An 18024-nucleotide genomic window follows, 5' to 3' on the forward strand; every position below is an offset into this window, starting at 1 on the left:
GTGTTTGAAAAACTTTAGGTGTGCTCAATTTAGACACAAAGGAAACAACTGAATAGTCCCAAAAGTGCAACCTCTGCCTCCCGATTAAGATAAATCATGAACACCTGAAATATTCATATAATTTGAAATAGGCTGGGTTTCTGTATAGCACTTTGTGACATCTGCTGATGTAAAAAGGGCTTTATAAATAAAATGTGTTTGATTTATTGAAATACATATTTGACCCAGGTCTGATTCACATATACAGCTATATAGCCTAATCTACAAATCTACACACTCAAAGCATGTTCATACCTGTCTAGACATGGCCTGTTACTGGGCCAACCGGTCCTTCAGCTGCTGTCTCAACTCATCCTGCTGGCCTTTAGCAGAGATCAGCTCTCCTTCCTTTATGGACAGAGTTCTACACAAGGAACTCACTGTACCTGCAGAGTACAAATACAGTATTGATTGGGATAACATACAATAAGAGTGTCACCTTTTATTGACAGGATTGTTCACACCTATCCAAACCTTTCAGTTCTCAGAGTACATAGGGGTTAAGGGGAAAGGGGCAAGGGGGAGATTTGGGATTGGGGGCTCCTCCTCCCACAGTTTAGGCTCTAAAGCTGTGTTTGATATTGTATCTCCTCTCCTACACACCAGAAGAGATCACATGATTCTTCCTGGCCTCCTCTAAGTCCCTCATCAGTTGTTCATTGGTTCTCTCCACTTCTCTCATCTGTTCAGTAAGTGATACTCTGTTGTCTTCCTCCTCACTGTCCACAGCATTCTCTGTATATCTGAAGAGCTGTGTTTGAGGCCATGTTCCAAGACTCAGACAAGGCCACCATGCAAGATTAGATCCGTTGTAGGTCTTATACCAGATGGTAACATTACGTGCAGTCTTTATATCAATTTCAAATTTTAACAAATGATTCATTCCTAACTCTGACAGTGTTAACTAAGGGTTAACCTCATGCTCTATGTCTTGGTGTTCTGTCTCAGAGTGAGTTGCTTCTTTGTCCAACAGGGCTCCGAACCCTCCATGTTCAACACCCCACCCAGGGCTGGCCTCTCTCAGCCTGTGGAGCTCCTCTTCTAGCCTGGTTATTTACATTTACATTTTACATTTTAGTCATTTAGCAGACGCTCTTATCCAGAGCGACTTACAGTTAGTGAATACATATTTTTTTATACTGGCCCCCTGTGGGAATCAAACCCACAACCCTGGCGTTGCAAACGCCATGCTCTATCAACTGAGCTACATCCCTGCCGGCCATTCCCTCCCCTACCCTGGACGACGCTGGGCCAATTGTGCGCCGCCCCATGGGTCTCCCGGTCGCGGCCAACTGCGACAGAGCCTGGATTCGAACCAGGATCTCTAGTGACACAGCTAGCACTCTGCGATGCAGTGCCTTAGACCACTGCGCCACTCAGGAGCCCACTCAGGAGTTATCTGCTGGCTCTTCTCCTGGACCTCCTTCTCCACCTCCCTCAGATTCCTGACCTCCTCTGACAGACGCACTATCAACTCCGACTTCAATACCTTCCCCCCTGTGTCCTCAGACATGGTGGTTCTGGTGAAGTTAGGCTTGTTCTGATGACCTTCTCTGGCTGCTCCTGGGTCCAAGCAGACTAAACCTGCCATTTCCTTTAGTGGAGCAATTAACCTGCAGGCTTCAGTGTCATGCAAGAAACATTCATTAACTTTCACTTTATTCATTAAACGTATAGTTTTCTTTTTACACAAGCTGTTTGTTTTACCTCTCCAGAACTAAACAAACGTTGATTTCAATGTTTTGTTTTGACGTGTTATTACCTATGGGCATATGCTTTTATTCATGGCAATTGCAAGGGTTACATTTTAAGTATCATCCATTCAATAAGCTAGCAACATGAGTAGTCCTGTCACCTTACACCGGAGGGAGGGGGCAGATTTAGGGATGACTTTGGGATGCTCTGCTGATGCTCTGGCACATGATGGACACTTCTGATTGTCCTCAACTAAAGGCAGATGGACCTTCTCTGTCAAGCCCTGGCTCTGGGGACTCTTAAATGTTGAGCCAGGGTGTGGATTGTCTATGTTTAGTTTTCTATGTTTTTTGTTCTAGATCGTTTAGATCTATGTTGGCCAGGGTGGTTCCCGATCAGAGGCAGCTGTAGCTCGTTGTCTCTGATTGGGGAACATACTTAGGCAGCCTGTTTGGCACTAGTCGGTGTGGGATCTTGTTCCGTAAAGGTTTGTTTTGTGTAACCTCAGGACTTCACGTATCATTTGTTTGTTGTTTTGTTCGTGTTGTGTGCTACAATAGAAATGTACGCTTATCACGCTGCGCCTTGGTTCCACGAGTCATTAAACGATCGTGACAGAAGATCCCACCAAAAGAGGACCAAGCAGCGTGTCCAGGAACAGACAGCCTGGACTTGGGAGGAGATCCTGGACGGGAAGGGATCCTGGACTTGGGAGGAGATTCAGGCCGGAATGGATCGCCGTCCTTGGGAGGAGACTGTGGAGGCGCGCTATAGAGAGGAGCAGCGGCAACACAGAGGGTACCGGCCGAGGAGGAAGCCCGAGAGACAGCCCCAATAAAACATTTTGGGGGGGCTAAAAGGGTGGTTGGCGGAGCCTAGGGTTAGAGCAGAGCCAACTCCCCGTACTCAGGCTAGGAAGTGTGTGACTGGGCAGGCTCCGTGTTATGCGGAGCCACGTACTGTGCCGCGAGTGTTCCGGCACAGTCCTGTACGTCCTGTGCTAGCACCACGCACGTGTCGTGCAAAGATGGGCATACAGCCAGTACAGAGTGTGCCGGCTCAACGCTCGTGGTCTCCAGTACGCCTCCTCGGTCCCGTATATCCTGCGCCAGTGCCACGTGCTGTAGCGCCAGTACGAGTGCACAGCCCCGTACGTCCTGTGCTGATGCCTCACACATATTGTGTGGAAATAGGCATTCAGCCAGGACGGGTTGTGTCAGCTCTCCGCTCCAGACCTCCAGTCCGCCTCCACAGTCCGGCCCGGCCCGTTCCGGCTCCCCGCAACAAGCCAGTGGTGCGTGTTCCCAGTCCAGTCCGGCCTGTTCCTGTCCCTCGCACCAAGCCAGTGGTGCGCGTCGCCAGTCCGGTCCGGCCTGTTCCTGTCCCTCGCACCAAGCCAGTGGTGCGCGTCGTCAGCCCGGTCCGGCCCGTTCCTGCTCCCCGCACCAAGCCAGTGGTGCGCGTCGTCAGCCCGGTCCGGCCCGTCCCTGCTCCCCGCACCAAGCCAGTGGTGCGTGTGTCCAGTCCGGCACGGCCCGTGCCTGTTCCACCGGTGCCTGGTCCGGCACCGGTCAGCTGCTCCACTCCGGAGCCAGAGCAATCCGCTCCACCGGGGTCCGGTCCAACTCCAGTCAGCGGATCCACTCCGGAGCCAGAGCAATCCGCTCCACCGGTGTCCAGTCCAGCTCCGGCCAGCGGCTCCAGTCCGGAGCCGGTAAGGTTTGATCCACCGTCGTCGGGTCCAGCTCCAGTCAGCGGGACCAGACCAGGGGCGCAACGGGGAGGTGGAGAGAAGGTGGTGGTCACGCCCGGAGCCGGATCCGCCTCCGAGGCGGAATGCCCACCCGGCCCCTACCCTGTTGTGTTTGTGTGGCGCGGTCGCAGTCCGCGCCTTTGGGGTGGGGTACTGTCACGGCCTGGCTCTGGGGACTATTAAATGTTGAGCCAGGGTGTGGATTGTCTATGTTTAGTTTTCTATGTTTTTTGTTCTAGATCGTTTAGATCTATGTTGGCCCGGGTGGTTCCCAATCAGAGGCAGCTGTAGCTCGTTGTCTCTGATTGGGGACCATACTTAGGCAGCCTGTTTGGCACTAGTTGGTGTGGGATCTTGTTCCGTAAAGGTTTGTTTTGTGTAACCTCAGGACTTCACGTATCGTTTGTTTGTTGTTTTGTTTGTGTTGTGTACTACAATAGAAATGTACGCTTATCACGCTGCGCCTTGGTTCCACGAGTCATTAAACGATCATGACATTCTCTCTCTGACTATTGACTGGATTCCTTGTCATTTCGGTCAGTAAAACAAACTATCAACTAAGAGTGATTAAATGTGAATTGAAAAATGTAATTATTATTGTAGAAAGCAGTGATAGGCGACTTCTATCTTAATAATAATTTAGATGTTAGACGACCAGTACTTATGTTGACATTTTACAAAGATCATATGAGAGAGAAAAAAGTCAATGGGACAATTTTTTTATTTTTATCATATAGTTTACAATATTTATGGTTATTACATAGAAGGTTTTAACATTCCATCTCAATTAATACAGTTTTGCTTTGAGACTGCTATCATAAAGATGAAACACGTTCTCTCTATGGCTGCTAATGTCATAGAGTGGTTGTTACATAGAAATAAAATGAATTGCCAGGGTTAGAGGTTCCAAGCCCATTATATTCATTCTATGTAAATTAGTTGTTAGCCTACCACAGAGATCCTATTAAATTATGTATATAATTATTTAAATCTAAACAATCGCGTTTGAGGGACACATTCAGAATTAATGAGATTGAGGTTAATAATTTGGTACACTGTTTAGATTGAGCACATCTAAACGAAATCTACACTTTGTCATGACGACATAAACAGATGGATGTGTTCCAGTCAAGTATGGCCATACCATCTATTGTCTGATTTGGCGATCTGGAGTGTAGGTAATTGTATTAAAAGCGTTATGATAATGTGATAGCGTGTGATCCCATATCTCCAGTGAAGGTTTATATAGCTATGACGCGTTCCTACACGAAGTTAAATCATGTCGAAACATTTTATGTTACCCACCAATAGAATGTAGGCTTTTACCAAATTGACAGGAGTTTCATGACTTATTTTTCTGGGATGGTTTATCAGTTTATCAGTAGCCTCCCACTTTTCGTTATTTGGAAAGTCAAAGTGAAAGAAAGTACAATAGTCCAAATGCGAACCAAGGCAGGGTAAGATATGGATTATTTGCGTATATGTAGAAATAGCCTTCTTAACATGTTCCGTGCAGTAACTGGAGAGAAAAAAAATCTTGATGAATGACTGTATTTGTAATTTGACGACAAGGCTGTTCTCTCCCTGTTGTTTTCGATGTCTGTTCTTCCTCTGGTGACTCAACTGCCTTCTGATTTGAAAGTGCGATGCTGAACTCAGTAGAATTTTACCTGTTCTTGAAAAATGAAAAGCTTTGGCCTTGTCGTTTTCAAGAAATATAATTAAAAGCTTGCTTGTTTGAATCAAAAAAATGGACGAAATATTAGCCTATAGCTATATATTTAGTTAATGGGTGTTATAATAAAGACCATAGGCAGATCTTGAGTTTCAAGTTTGGGGCTCTTACAATTTATTTCCACATATCTGCGTGCCAGTTATTATTATTTTTATATGCACATTTTAATGGAACAGTTTCATTTCAATAATAACGTTTTCGTTTCTCAAAAGTATTGTCACGTGGTTAATCATAAAAATCTGAATTAAAATGATAAAAATCAAAAAGTTAAAATTCAACTAATGGAAAGAGCACCACCCTTTGCCATATGAACACATTCAAATTAAATAAAATCAAGCTTTATTTATACAGCACATTTTAGACAAGGAATGCAATGCAATGTGCTTCACAGGAAAAAAAAAACTATAAAGACAATTAAAATAAAAACTGTAATATTTACTAGACAACAAACATAAGAGGATAGAAAACAAAAGAATAACAATAAAACTGAATGTCTAAAAAGCACCCTGAGGAAAAGCAAAGCTACAAAGGTGTGTTTTAAGATCTCTTTTAAATATGTCCACAGTTACGTCCCCCCTCAGGTTCTCTGGCAGGCTATTCCAGAGGCTGGGGGCATAATAACTACAGGCTGACTCTTCATGCCTCTTACATTTTTACATTTTAGTCATATGGCAGACGCTCTTATCCAGAGCGACTTACAGTTAGTGAGTGCATACATTTTCATACTGGCCCCCTGTGGGAATAGAACCCACAACTCTTGGTCATAGGCTTTGGGATAGTTAAAAGGCTGGTGCCACAGGCTCTGAGGGAGCTACTTAGCCTAGCGGTTAAGAGTGTTGGGCCAGTAACTGAAAGGTCACTGGTTTGAATCCCTGAGACGAATAGGTGGAATAAAAATATATTTTTAAAAGTCTGTCTGTGCCCTTGAGCAAGGCTTCTATAAGTCTAAAGGATAGTTAAAAGGCCAGTGCCAGAGGACCTACTGGGTACATAACTCAAAAGCATGTCTACATCCAAGATGGCGAAGTAGTGCAGTCCTGTTTCTGTCGTGTGTCTGTAAATAGCCTGTAAATACCCTGTTTTTTTTTGTATTTTTCGTACATGTTTCCCTATCAGACTTTTCATCCTTCTAGAAAATATACTTTCCTGCAACCCGCCTCACTCAATGTGAAACGGATTCTATTGTTGACTTACCTTTGTCTAGAATCTAGAATCTCCAGTTGAAACTAGCTAGCCAGTTTCAGCTAACTAGCTACTTGCTATTAGCCACAGCTAGCGGTGTTTCACTCAGAACATTGGATTTTTTCAGCGGGATTAATTTTAATCACTGGACATTGATCACCGGATATTCGGCCAGTCTGCACAGCGCGTTATCGACCCAGAACATATCAGTTTTTCCGCCGGAATCACTGAATCACTGGACCTTTAACTCCGGATTCATCGCTACCAGCTGGCTACAACAAAACGGACGCTGTGGTCTGGCTAAGCATCCTGAGCTAGGCCCATCTCCCGGCTATCTACCTCTCTGTCAACCGGACGGGACCACCTAGTGTTGACACGAAGCCCCGCCGATCCTACACGACTGGTCTGCCGACGAAATCGTCTGATGTGGTTACGACGTTAACCACGAAGATTCCATCCATCTGCTAGCCCTTACTAGCCCCTGCTAACCCTCTTACTCACTAGTGCTTCACCACCGGACCTTATGATAACTCAGCTATATAGCTGATATCTGCTGGACTGTTCCTTTTTACGGTACTACATCCTGTTTATGTTTAGCCTCAGCCCAAACATGGTTAGTTTATTGTTGTTTCGGTTATTTCTAATTGTACTATATCACTGTAGACCCCCCAGCCTAGCTAAACCTGCCTTAGATAGCTATTTTGTCCCTCCCCCCATACACTCAGAGACCGACTCAATTTATGCCTCTAGAGATACTATCTCTTTCATTGTTACCCAACGCTCAGGTTTACCTCCACTTTACTCATATCCTTCCATATCCTTGTCTGTACATAATGCCCTGAATCTTTTCTATAACACCCGGAAATCTGCCCCCTTTATTCTATGTACCCAACGCACTAGAAGACCAGTTCTTAAAGCCTTTAGCCGTATCCTTATTCTAGTCCTCCTCTGTTCCTCTGGTGATGTAGAGGCTAACCCAGGCCCTGCAGCCCTCAGTATCACTCCTACTCCCCAGGCGCTATCATTTGATGACTTCTGTAATCGCAAAAGTCTTGGTTTCTTGCACATAAATATCAGAAGTCTACTTCCTAAGTTTGAGTTATTCACTGCGTTAGCACACTCTGCCAACCCTGATGTTCTAGCAGTGTCTGAATCCTGGCTCAGGAAGGCCACCAAAAATTCTGAAATTTCCATCCCCAACTATAACATTTTCCGTCTAGATAGAACTGCCAAAGGGGGTGGAGTTGCAATCTACTGTAGAGATAGCCTGCAGAGCTCTATCATACTATCCAGGTCTGTGCCCAAACAGTTTAAACCTTTCCAGAAATAAGTCTCTCACTGTTGCCGCTTGCTACAGACCCCCCTCAGCCCCCAGCTGTGCCCTGGACACCATATGTGAATTGATTGCCCCCCATTTATCCTCAGAGTTTGTACTGCTTGGTGACCTAAATTGGGATATGCTTAATACCCCAGCCATCCTACAATCCAAGCTAGATGCCCTCAACCTCACGCAAATTATCAACGAACCTACCAGGTACAACCCTAAATCCGTAAACATGGGTACCCTCATAGATATCATCCTGACTAACACACCCTCTAAATACACCTCAGCTGTCTTCAACCAGGATCTCAGCGATCACTGCCTTATTGCCTGCGTCCGTAACGGGTCCGCGGTCAAACGACCACCCCTCATCACTGTCAAACGCTCCCTAAAACACTTTAGCGAGGAGGCCTTCCTAATTGACCTGGCCCAGGTATCCTGGATGGATATAGATCTCATTCCGTCAGTAGAGGATGCCTGGTTGTTCCTTAAAAGTAATTTCCTCTCAATCTTAAATAAACATGCCCCATTCAAAAAATACAGAACTAAGAACCGATATAGCCCCTGGTTCTCCTCAGACTTGACTGCCCTTGACCAGCACAAAAACATCCTGTGGCATACAGCATTAGCATCAAATAGCCCCCGCGATATGCAACTTTTCAGGGAAGTTAGGAACCAATATACACAAGCAGTCAGGAAAGCAAAGGCTAACTTTTTCAAACAGAAATTTGCTTCCTGTAGCACTAACTCCAAAAAGTTTTGGGACACTGTAAAGTCCATGGAGAATAAGAGCACTTCCTCCCAGCTGCCCACTGCACTGAGGCTAGGAAACACTATCACCACCGATAAATCTACAATAATCGAGAATTTCAACAAGCATTTTGCTACAGCTGGCCATGCTTTCCATCTGGCTACCACTAACCCGGCCACCAACTCTGCACCCTCTGCTGCAACTTGCCCATGCCCCCCCCGCTTCTCCTTCACACAAATTCAGACAGCTGATGTTTTGAAAGCGCTGCAAAATCTGGACCCCTACAAATCAGCTGGGCTAGACAATCTGGACCCTTTCTTTCTAAAACTAGCCGCCGAAATTGTCGCAACCCCTATTACTAGTCTGTTCAACCTCTCTTTCATAACGTCTGAGATCCCCAGAGATTGGAAAGCTGCCGCGGTCATCCCCCTCTTCAAAGGGAGTGACACTCTAGATCCAAACTGCTACAGACCTATATCCATCCTGCCCTGCCTTTCGAAAGTATTCGAAAGCCAAGTTAACAAACAGATCATCGACCATTTCGAATACCACCGTACCTTCTCCGCTATGCAATCCGGTTTCCGAGCTGGTCACGGGTGCACTTCAGCCACGCTCAAGGTCCTAAACGATATTATAACTGCGATTGATAATAGACAGTACTGTGCAGCCGTCTTCATCGACCTGGCCAAGGCTTTCGACTCTGTCAACCACCGCATTCTTATTGGCAGACTAAATAGCCTTGGTTTCTCAAATGACTGCCTCGCCTGGTTCACCAACTACTTCTCAGATAGAGTTCAGTGTGTCAAATCGGAGGGCCTGTTGTCTGGACCTATGGCAGTCTCTATGGGGGTGCCACAGGGTTCAATTCTTGGGCCGACACTTTTCTCCGTGTATATCAATGATGTCGCTCTTGCTGCTGGTGACTCTCAGATCCACCTCTACGCAGACGACACCATTTTGTATACATCTGGCCCTTCATTGGACACTGTGTTAACAAACCTCCAAACGAGCTTCAATGCCATACAACAATCCTTCAGTAGCCTTCAACTGCTCTTAAACACTAGTAAAACTAAATGCATGCTTTTCAATCGAACGCTGCTAGCACCCGCCCACCCGACTAGAATCACCACTCTCGACGGGTCGGACCTAGAGTATGTGGACAACTACAAATATCTAGGTGTCTGGTTAGACTGTAAACTCAACTTCCAGACTCACATAAAGAATCTCCAATCCAAAGTTAAATCTAGAATCGGCTTCCTATTTCGCAACAAAGCCTCCTTCACTCATGCTGCCAAACATGCCCTCGTAAAACTGACTATCCTACTGATCCTTGACTTCGGCGATGTCATTTACAAAATAGCCTCCAACACTCTACTCAGCAAATTGGATGTAGTCTATCACAGTGCCATCCGTTTTGTCTCCAAAGCCCCATACACTACCCACCACTGTGACCTGTACGCTCTTGTTGGCTGGTCCTCACTACATGTCCGTCGTCAAACCCACTGGCTCCAGGCCATCTATAAATCACTGCTAGGCAAATCCCCGCCTTATCTTAGCTCATTGGTCACCATAGCAGCACCCACCCGTAGTCTGCGCTCCAGCAGGTATATCTCACTGGTCATTCCCAAAGCCAACACCTCCTTTGGCCGCCATTCCTTCCAGTTCTCTGCTGCCAATGACTGGAACGAATTGCAAAAATCTCTGAAGCTGGAGACTCTTATCTCCCTCAATAACTTTAAGCATCAGTTGTCAGAGCACCTTACCGATCACTGCACCTGTACACAGCCCATCTGAAATTAGCCCACCCAACTACCTCATCCCTATATTGTTATTTATTTTGCTCTTTTGCACCCCAGTATCTCTATTTGCACATAATCTCTTGCACATCTAGCATTCCAGTGTTAATACTATTGTAATTATTCTGCACTATAGCCTATTTATTGCCTTACCTCCATAACTTGCTACATTTGCACACACTGTATATATATTTTCTGTTGTATTTCTGACTTTATGTTTTTTTTACCCCATATGTAACTCTGTGTTGTTTTTATTGCACTACTTTGCTTTATCTTGGCCAGGTCGCAGTTGTAAATGAGAACCTGTTCTCAACTGGCTTACCTGGTTAAATAAAGGTGAAATAAAAATAAATAAAAAATAAATAAATACATAATTGTGGATTGATTTAAAAACCAAAAGAAGAATCTTAACATTAATTCTTAAACTCACCGGCAACCGGTGTAATGTGTGATCTTAGGAGAGCATTACTGTAGTCAATACTGATTGTAATGAAAGCATGGGTGAGGTTCTCTGTATCAGCCTGAGAGAGAAACGGACGCACAATGGCAATGTTCCTCAGGTGGTAAAAAGCTTTTTTGGTCACATTCCCAATGTGTGATTCGTATTTGTATTTGTATTTATTAAGGAACCCCATTAGCTGCTGCAACATTAAGGCAATTATATACAATTTAAAATATTACATGACATTACATTTCATAACACTCTACCCAATACATTTAGTGTGTTCCCTCAGGCCACTACTCTACGCATCACGTATCTACAACACAACATCCATGTGTATGTGTGTGTACAGTCTTATCTTATCTTTTTGTGTGTCTGTGCCTGTGTGTCTCTTCACAGTCCCCGCTGTTCCATAAGGTGTATTTTTATCTGCTTTTTAAATCTGATTCTACTGCTTGCATCAGTTACCTGATGTGGAATAGAGTTCCATGTAGCCATGGCTCTATGTAGTACTGTGCGCCTCCCATAGTCTGTCCTGGACTTGGGGACTGTGAAGAGACCTTTGGTGGCATGTCTTGTGGGGTATGCATGGGTGTCTGAGCTGTGTGCTAGTAGTTTAAACAGACACCTCAGTGCATTCAGCTTGTCAATACTTCTTACGAAAACAAGTAGTGATTAAGTAAATCTCTCTTCCACTTTGAGCCATGAGAGATTTACATGCATGTTATTAATGTTAGCTATCCGTGTACATTTAAGGGCCAGCCGTGCTGCCCTGTTCTGAGCCAATTGTAATTTACAGAGATCTCTCTTTGTGGCACCTGACCACACGACTGAACAGTAGTACAGGTGCGACAAAACTAGATACTGTAGGACCTGCCTTGTTGCTAGTGTTGTTAAAAAGGCGGAGGAGCACTTTATTATGGACAGACTTCTCCCAATCATAGCTACTGTTGTATCAACATGTTTTGACCATTACAGTTTACAATCCAGGGTTACTCCAAGCAGTTTAGTCACCTCAACTTGCTCAATTTCCACATTATTTATTACAAGATTTAGTTGAGGTTTAGGGTTTAGTGAATGATTTGTCCCAAATACTATGCTTTTAGTTTTTGAAATATTTAGGACTAACTTATTCCTTGCCATCCATTCTGAAACTGACTGCAGCTCTTTGTTAAGTGTTGCAGTGATTGCAATCGCTGTAGTAGCTGACGTGTATAGTGTTGAGTCATCCGCATACATAGACACACTGGCTTTACTCAAGGCCAGTGGCATGTCATTAGTAAAGATAGAAAAAAGTAAGGGGCCTAGTTATGTTGGAGAGGCTTCCATTAAAGAACACCATCTGTGTTCTGTTAGACAGGTAACTCTTTATCCACAATATAGCAGGAGGTGTAAAGCCATAACACATATGTTTTCCAGCAGCAGACTATGAGCGATAATGTCAAAAGCCGCACTAAAGCCTTAACAAAACAGCTCCCACAATCTTTGTATCATCAATTTCTCTCAGCCAATCATCAGTAATTTGTGTAAGTGCCGTATTTTTTGAATGTCCTTCCCTATAAGCATGCTGAAAGTCTGTTGTCAATTGAGTTCAGAATCTAAAATAACACCTAGGTTTTTTACCTGGTGTTTTATATTTATTGCCCGTTATTGAGCTTTGGCTCCAACTGTCATGATTTCTGCCGAGGCTGCCTCCCCTCCTTGTACGGGCAGGTTTCGGCGTTCGTCGTCACCGGCTTAATAGCCACTGCCACTCCATATATCATAATTCCATTTGTCTTGTCTTGTCAATTAAACACACCTGGTTCATATCCCCTCATTAGTCCGTGTATAAGTGTTCCCTCTGCCCGCTTTCCTTGTGGGTGATTGTTTTATGTGAGAGTAGTGTAGCTCGGTGGAGCTACTCGTACCTTGTATTGCCGGGGTAGATATTTCCCCTGTGACTGTATTTTGTTGTCGCTATCCAGCGCAACTGTGTACGACGGAATCAACTCTGTATTCAGTGATTTACCCTCCTGCGCCTGACTCCTTCTAATCACACTCATCACACCAACAATAAGTACCTCGGTCTTGTCTTGAGTTAGCTGGAGGAAGTTGTGAGCCATCCAAGTATTTAAATAACAAATATAGTCTAATAAATGTATCCGTGGAGCTAAAATCCTCTGGTTACACAGAAATGTAAAGTTGTGTATCGTCTGTAAAAAAAAAAAATCAATGCTGTGCTTTCTGATAACGCTGTTATGGGGTGACATATATCAACTGAACAGTACCGGAACCAAAATCGAATCTTGTGGAATGCCACATGTGATATGGATTTTCTCAGAGTTATGTTTACCAAGGTGACAAAAAACTCTCCACCGGTTAAATAGGTCATAAACCAATTTAGAAGTGGACATTGATACACCATGATCCATTGGCGGCTAAAGACATTAGCACATGGAACTCAGAGATAGCCTATAGGCCAATGCAGCAGTAGGCCTATAACTTCCATCGTCAACTAAGTAAAATACATAGGCCTAAGGCCAACAAATAAAAACAGTAGAAAATATCCTGATGAAAATGCAGGTTCTTTCAATCGCATTAATCTCTACTCCGCTTGTCTGCCTCCCTTTCTATTGGTCTTGACTTGAGCTATCACTAGTGAAGTGCAACATTATATCAACTCAGGAGGTTGGTGTGTTCAGCCACAGGTGCTCCCTCAACGTTATCAGCACAGAGAAACCACACATGCTCACTGCTCACAAAAAAATGTAAAGACACAAATGATGGCAGACACAATAGGAGTAGTTATAGCAATAGGAGTAGTTATAGCAAGTGCGTTGCTGTTGTCTCTACTAAATAACCTGGCAGTGTTCATTCCAGTCCTAACAAATAATGAATATGTGGTGGGAAAAAAAGTGCCTGGACTCTCCTGTAAGATAAACATGCTGGTGGGCCAAGGATGCTTCTTTGGATTCTTTGGCAACCCACAAAATGCTCTGTTTGTGGATGTGATTCTCACCTTGACAGCTATTAAAGAGATGGACAGTCACAATCCAACTGTACGTGTCAAGGCCGGAGCATTAACAGAGGCCCTGCTCAAGGTATGAGACAATCCTCACTGCCCAAATATTTCTGTGTATATTTGAGGAAACATCCCCTCTCTCCAAGTACCTACAAACCAGTGGCATGGACAACCTGACAGCAGGATGCTATTGGGAACACAAGAGGCTCTGCAAAATAATGTGAGGGACTTCGATGCTGTGAAGAGGGCAACAGAGAGCTTTGTGCAGTGGGCCACTGACAACCTGCAAGAACAGGATGAAGACCCCAAACAGGAAGTGCAAGCTGAGATGCCTCAGAAACGAACAAGGAAAGGAAGCCCTTGCCCGGGGAGTTGGCTCAGGATGAGACTGAGAGAGATGCAGAGAGGGTCTACAAGAATAAGGTGCACTTTGTCATCATGGATACAGTCACTGATAGCATCTATCAGCGCTTTCTGACACAAGGCACTTGTACACAGACTTTGCTTATCTGGACCCCAGCAGGTTCTCAGAGATAAAATATAATGGATTGCCCCAGACATCACTTGCTAAACTAAGCAAACTTGCAGCCGAGCAGCTGTCAGCACTTTGCAGTGTGAGTTGACCAGTCAGTGGGAGAGCGTGAAAACATCAGCAGTGGAGAAGGACACAACCAGGAATGTGAGTGAGATACCAGCGGATGGACATGATGAAGAACAAGTGGAGAGGATGAATAAAAGTTGTTCAACATGTAAGAACTGTTCTGTATGTTGTTATCAACTTCTATGGTGGTACATCTTGTTGACAGAGGCTTACCATGTTATAGGCCTGGGATACAAGTTCCTACTCACCCTGTCTGTCATCCAGGTAACCTGTGAGAGGAGCTTTTCTACTCTCAAATTCATAAAACATCGACTTAGGAGCACCTGATCCTACGATCACTTGGAGGCATTATGCTGATGACAACTGAAAAGGAAATCCTTATGGTCCTGGATACAGATGATGTCATTGACAGGGTGGCAGAGAAGAACTGCTGTGATGCCAGCTGACAAAAGGGTAGGGAGGACAGAGAGACAGCAGAGGAGAAGAAGAAGAAACAGAGACAGACAGTCAGACAGACAGACAGACAGACAGACAGAGTGACAGAGTGACAGACAGCAGAGGAGAATCACAGACAGAGAGCCAGTGACAGCAGAGATGCATAGAAAGACAGCACAACAGGGAGAAAACAGACTCAGAGGCCCAGTTATAGTGGTGAGTTGTATCTCCAGACTCCAGTGGTGTTTTAACATGTTGTATTTGTTTCAAATATTAGCTTGTTAAAAAGAGCTGCTTAAAAAAGGAGGAAGACCATGTTCCTTCAGTCACTGGTACAGTAAAGGTTGGGAAACTCTGTACTATAGTGTACTGCTTATGTTATACGCAGCAGGTTAGGAGAGTTAGGTTAAGGTTAGGAAAAGGGTTAGGGTTAGCAAAAATGCTCTCCTAACCTGCTACAATAATCACTTCCGGTAATAGTTGTGGCATAGATGGCAGCATTCTCTAATAACTACTTGCCAATTTCTGTTTCATACTTCTCAAAGTTGATAACTAGCTTATTACAGTTTTTTTTCAGTGATTCAATTCAGAAAGATATCATAATTTGCTAATTGAAAGGATTATATTTACATGTACTAAAATACATTAAGTCTACAGGTCAGTTTATCTCGATACTTCAAAACTCCTAAGAACTTCATCAATCCAGTGTGTGGGTCTTCCAGTGAGTTGGAGAGGTTTGAGGAACCATGGAACAGTTTGAAAGCTTGATATGGACTGTAAGTGAAACATTTCTGATTTGCACATTTTGTGGCTTGGCATCTTTTTACTAGCCTTATATGCCGCGAAACCGAATGTAAACTTGCGAGATCAGGATGGTTTGTATGAGGCTCTCTTTTCACGCAACAGAAATTCCTGGCACCAAACAGTATGCTCAATTCACAGTATGCTCAATTCACAGCATGCTCAATTCACAGCATGCTCAATTCACAGTATGCTCAATTCACAGTATGCTCAATTCACAGTATGCTCAATTCACAGTATGCTCAATTCACAGTATGCTCAATTCACAGTATGCTCAATTCACTGTATGCTCAATTCACTGTATGCTCAATTCACAGTATGCTCAATTCACAGTATGCTCAATTCACAGTATGCTCAATTCACAGTATGCTCAATTCACAGTATGCTCAATTCACAGCATGCTCAATTCACAGTATGCTCAATTCCCATCATGCTCAATTCACAGTATGCTCAATTCACAGTATGCTCAATTCACAGTATGCTCAATTCACAGTACGCCACCACATTTACAAAAGCCAGTTTAAAATGGTCCTACATAATTACATTATATTTGAATTGTGGATATTTGTTAGAATTTTCCTAACTAGTTCTGTATGTTTTATGAATACACATCAGTTTCAATTTGAGTGATTAGTGTATATTTTCTCTACTTCCAGATACCTATTATATTGGTGCTTGTAAGCATCGGATCCTGTATTGCATGTGGTAGAGCCGAGTACAGAATAGGGGATGAATGTTGTCCCATGTGTTCACAAGGTAAGGACCGTCTCTTTACATCATATGAATCACCAGACATTAATACATCATCAACACCAACAGAAAAACATGACATTGTGATTCTCTCTTCTGCAGGAAATCGTGTATATAAGCATTGTACTGAATTCACCAGCACCAGCTGTGTGCCCTGTGTTGATTCTACATTCCTTGATGAGCCCAATGGTCTCATAAAATGCAAAGTGTGTACCAACTGTGATCCAGGTAAGAGTGGTCCTGTGTGTCTGCACTGAAACCCTGACACAAACACTGACATTATGTTATGCTATGAGGATATGTCAGTTGTATGAATGAAATGTGTCTCATATTTTGCATCAGATATAACACACAATGTTTTCTCAATAGGTTTGGGTTTGAAGGTAAAGCAGCGATGTAGACCTTCATCAGACACTGTCTGTGGGACACTGGAGGGGTTCTACTGTCTAGACCCAACTAAGGATGGTTGTAGAGCAGCCCAGAGACACAGCAGCTGTAAACCTGGTCAATACATCAGCCACACAGGTTGGTCTTGTGTCTCACTCGTTATACTAATTGTGTTGTCATAATTCAATTGAGTCAAGTTGTTAACTTCAGTGTGAATAATCATTACAGTTAATGGAATTAAATAAAAATGAATTTTTAATTTATATTTCAACATGTATTTGTGTATTTGTGCAGGAACAACATCTACAGATTCTGTGTGTGCTGACTGCCCTAGTAAAACTTATTCAGATGGATCATTAACATCTTGTCAACCACACACAGAGTAAGCGTGGACATTATTAGTTAGTTTAAATGGTTATTCCCCTGAAGATATATAAATACAATCATTATTATCCTCAAATAGAATCTTTAAAAAACTATATTTATGTTTTTGACATAGATGTGAATTCTTGGAAATTGAACCAGGAACTCCTTGGTCGGATTCAGAATGCGGAGTAACCTCACTTCCCACAGCTGGAATAATAGCTGGTGTTCTGATATGTTTCCTGATAGCCACCATAGCTGGTGTTTGTTTATTTATAGTGAGAACAAGAGAGATGGTGAGAACAAGACAAAACTTAGGTAAGATGACTTTTGGAATTTTATCTGTGCCATTCATTGTTTTCATTGCCTGTGATACTCAGCATACTCTTTGAATGCTATATTTTCTATTTCTCATATAGTGTAGATTATTACTGTTTGTTAACGTCATGGTTACACGGTATGTTTATTACAATACTGGACATCTGACTTTTTTATAGACCCTCAAATACTGACACAGGTATGTTTGGAAATCTATGAATATCTTTCATCACATTGTATTACTAAGTGATCTCTTCTGGCTGTGAAATTTGAATTTAATGGGCCAGTTTCCCAGGCATAGGTTACGCCTAGCATTGGACTAAAAAGCACTTAAAATAGAGAATCTCCAATGTACGTGCTTCTTAGTACAGGGCTTAATCTCTGTCCGGGAAACCGGCCCAATGTGGTTTACTAATTACGGATTCTATCTGATAGACATCCCCAGATCAGGATATACCAATGCTGTCTGAGGGAACTGGAAAAGGTAAGGCACACCTTCAAGGTTTTCTAAATATGTGTACAGAATAGTTTTTATGAGTTAAAAGAATTTCAAACATATTTATAAGTAAATGTACAGTGCCTTGCAAAAGTATTCATCCCCCTTGGCTTTTTTCCTATTTTGTTGCATTACAACCTGTAATTTAAATGGAT

General features: G+C 43.4%; 1 protein-coding gene across 2 annotated transcripts in view; it reads left to right on the forward strand.

The window, feature by feature from the left end:
* Positions 1 to 4915: 4915 nt before the first annotated feature.
* Positions 4916 to 18024, forward strand: part of LOC311148031 (tumor necrosis factor receptor superfamily member 14-like) — a 48252-nt gene continuing 35143 nt past the window's right edge. For both annotated transcript variants that reach the window (XM_084184921.1, XM_084184920.1), the window contains exons 1-9: positions 4916 to 4944; positions 15412 to 15530; positions 16212 to 16311; positions 16408 to 16533; positions 16675 to 16830; positions 16987 to 17074; positions 17192 to 17373; positions 17553 to 17572; positions 17809 to 17857. In XM_084184921.1, coding sequence (XP_084041047.1) covers positions 15501 to 15530; positions 16212 to 16311; positions 16408 to 16533; positions 16675 to 16830; positions 16987 to 17074; positions 17192 to 17373; positions 17553 to 17572; positions 17809 to 17857 — 751 coding nt within the window. In that variant the 5' untranslated portion in view covers positions 4916 to 4944; positions 15412 to 15500. The remainder of the gene's footprint in view (positions 4945 to 15411; positions 15531 to 16211; positions 16312 to 16407; positions 16534 to 16674; positions 16831 to 16986; positions 17075 to 17191; positions 17374 to 17552; positions 17573 to 17808; positions 17858 to 18024) is intronic.

Source organism: Coregonus lavaretus (assembly GCF_964263955.1).
Source record: "Coregonus lavaretus genome assembly, chromosome: 20".
Classification (NCBI taxonomy): domain Eukaryota; kingdom Metazoa; phylum Chordata; class Actinopteri; order Salmoniformes; family Salmonidae; genus Coregonus; species Coregonus lavaretus.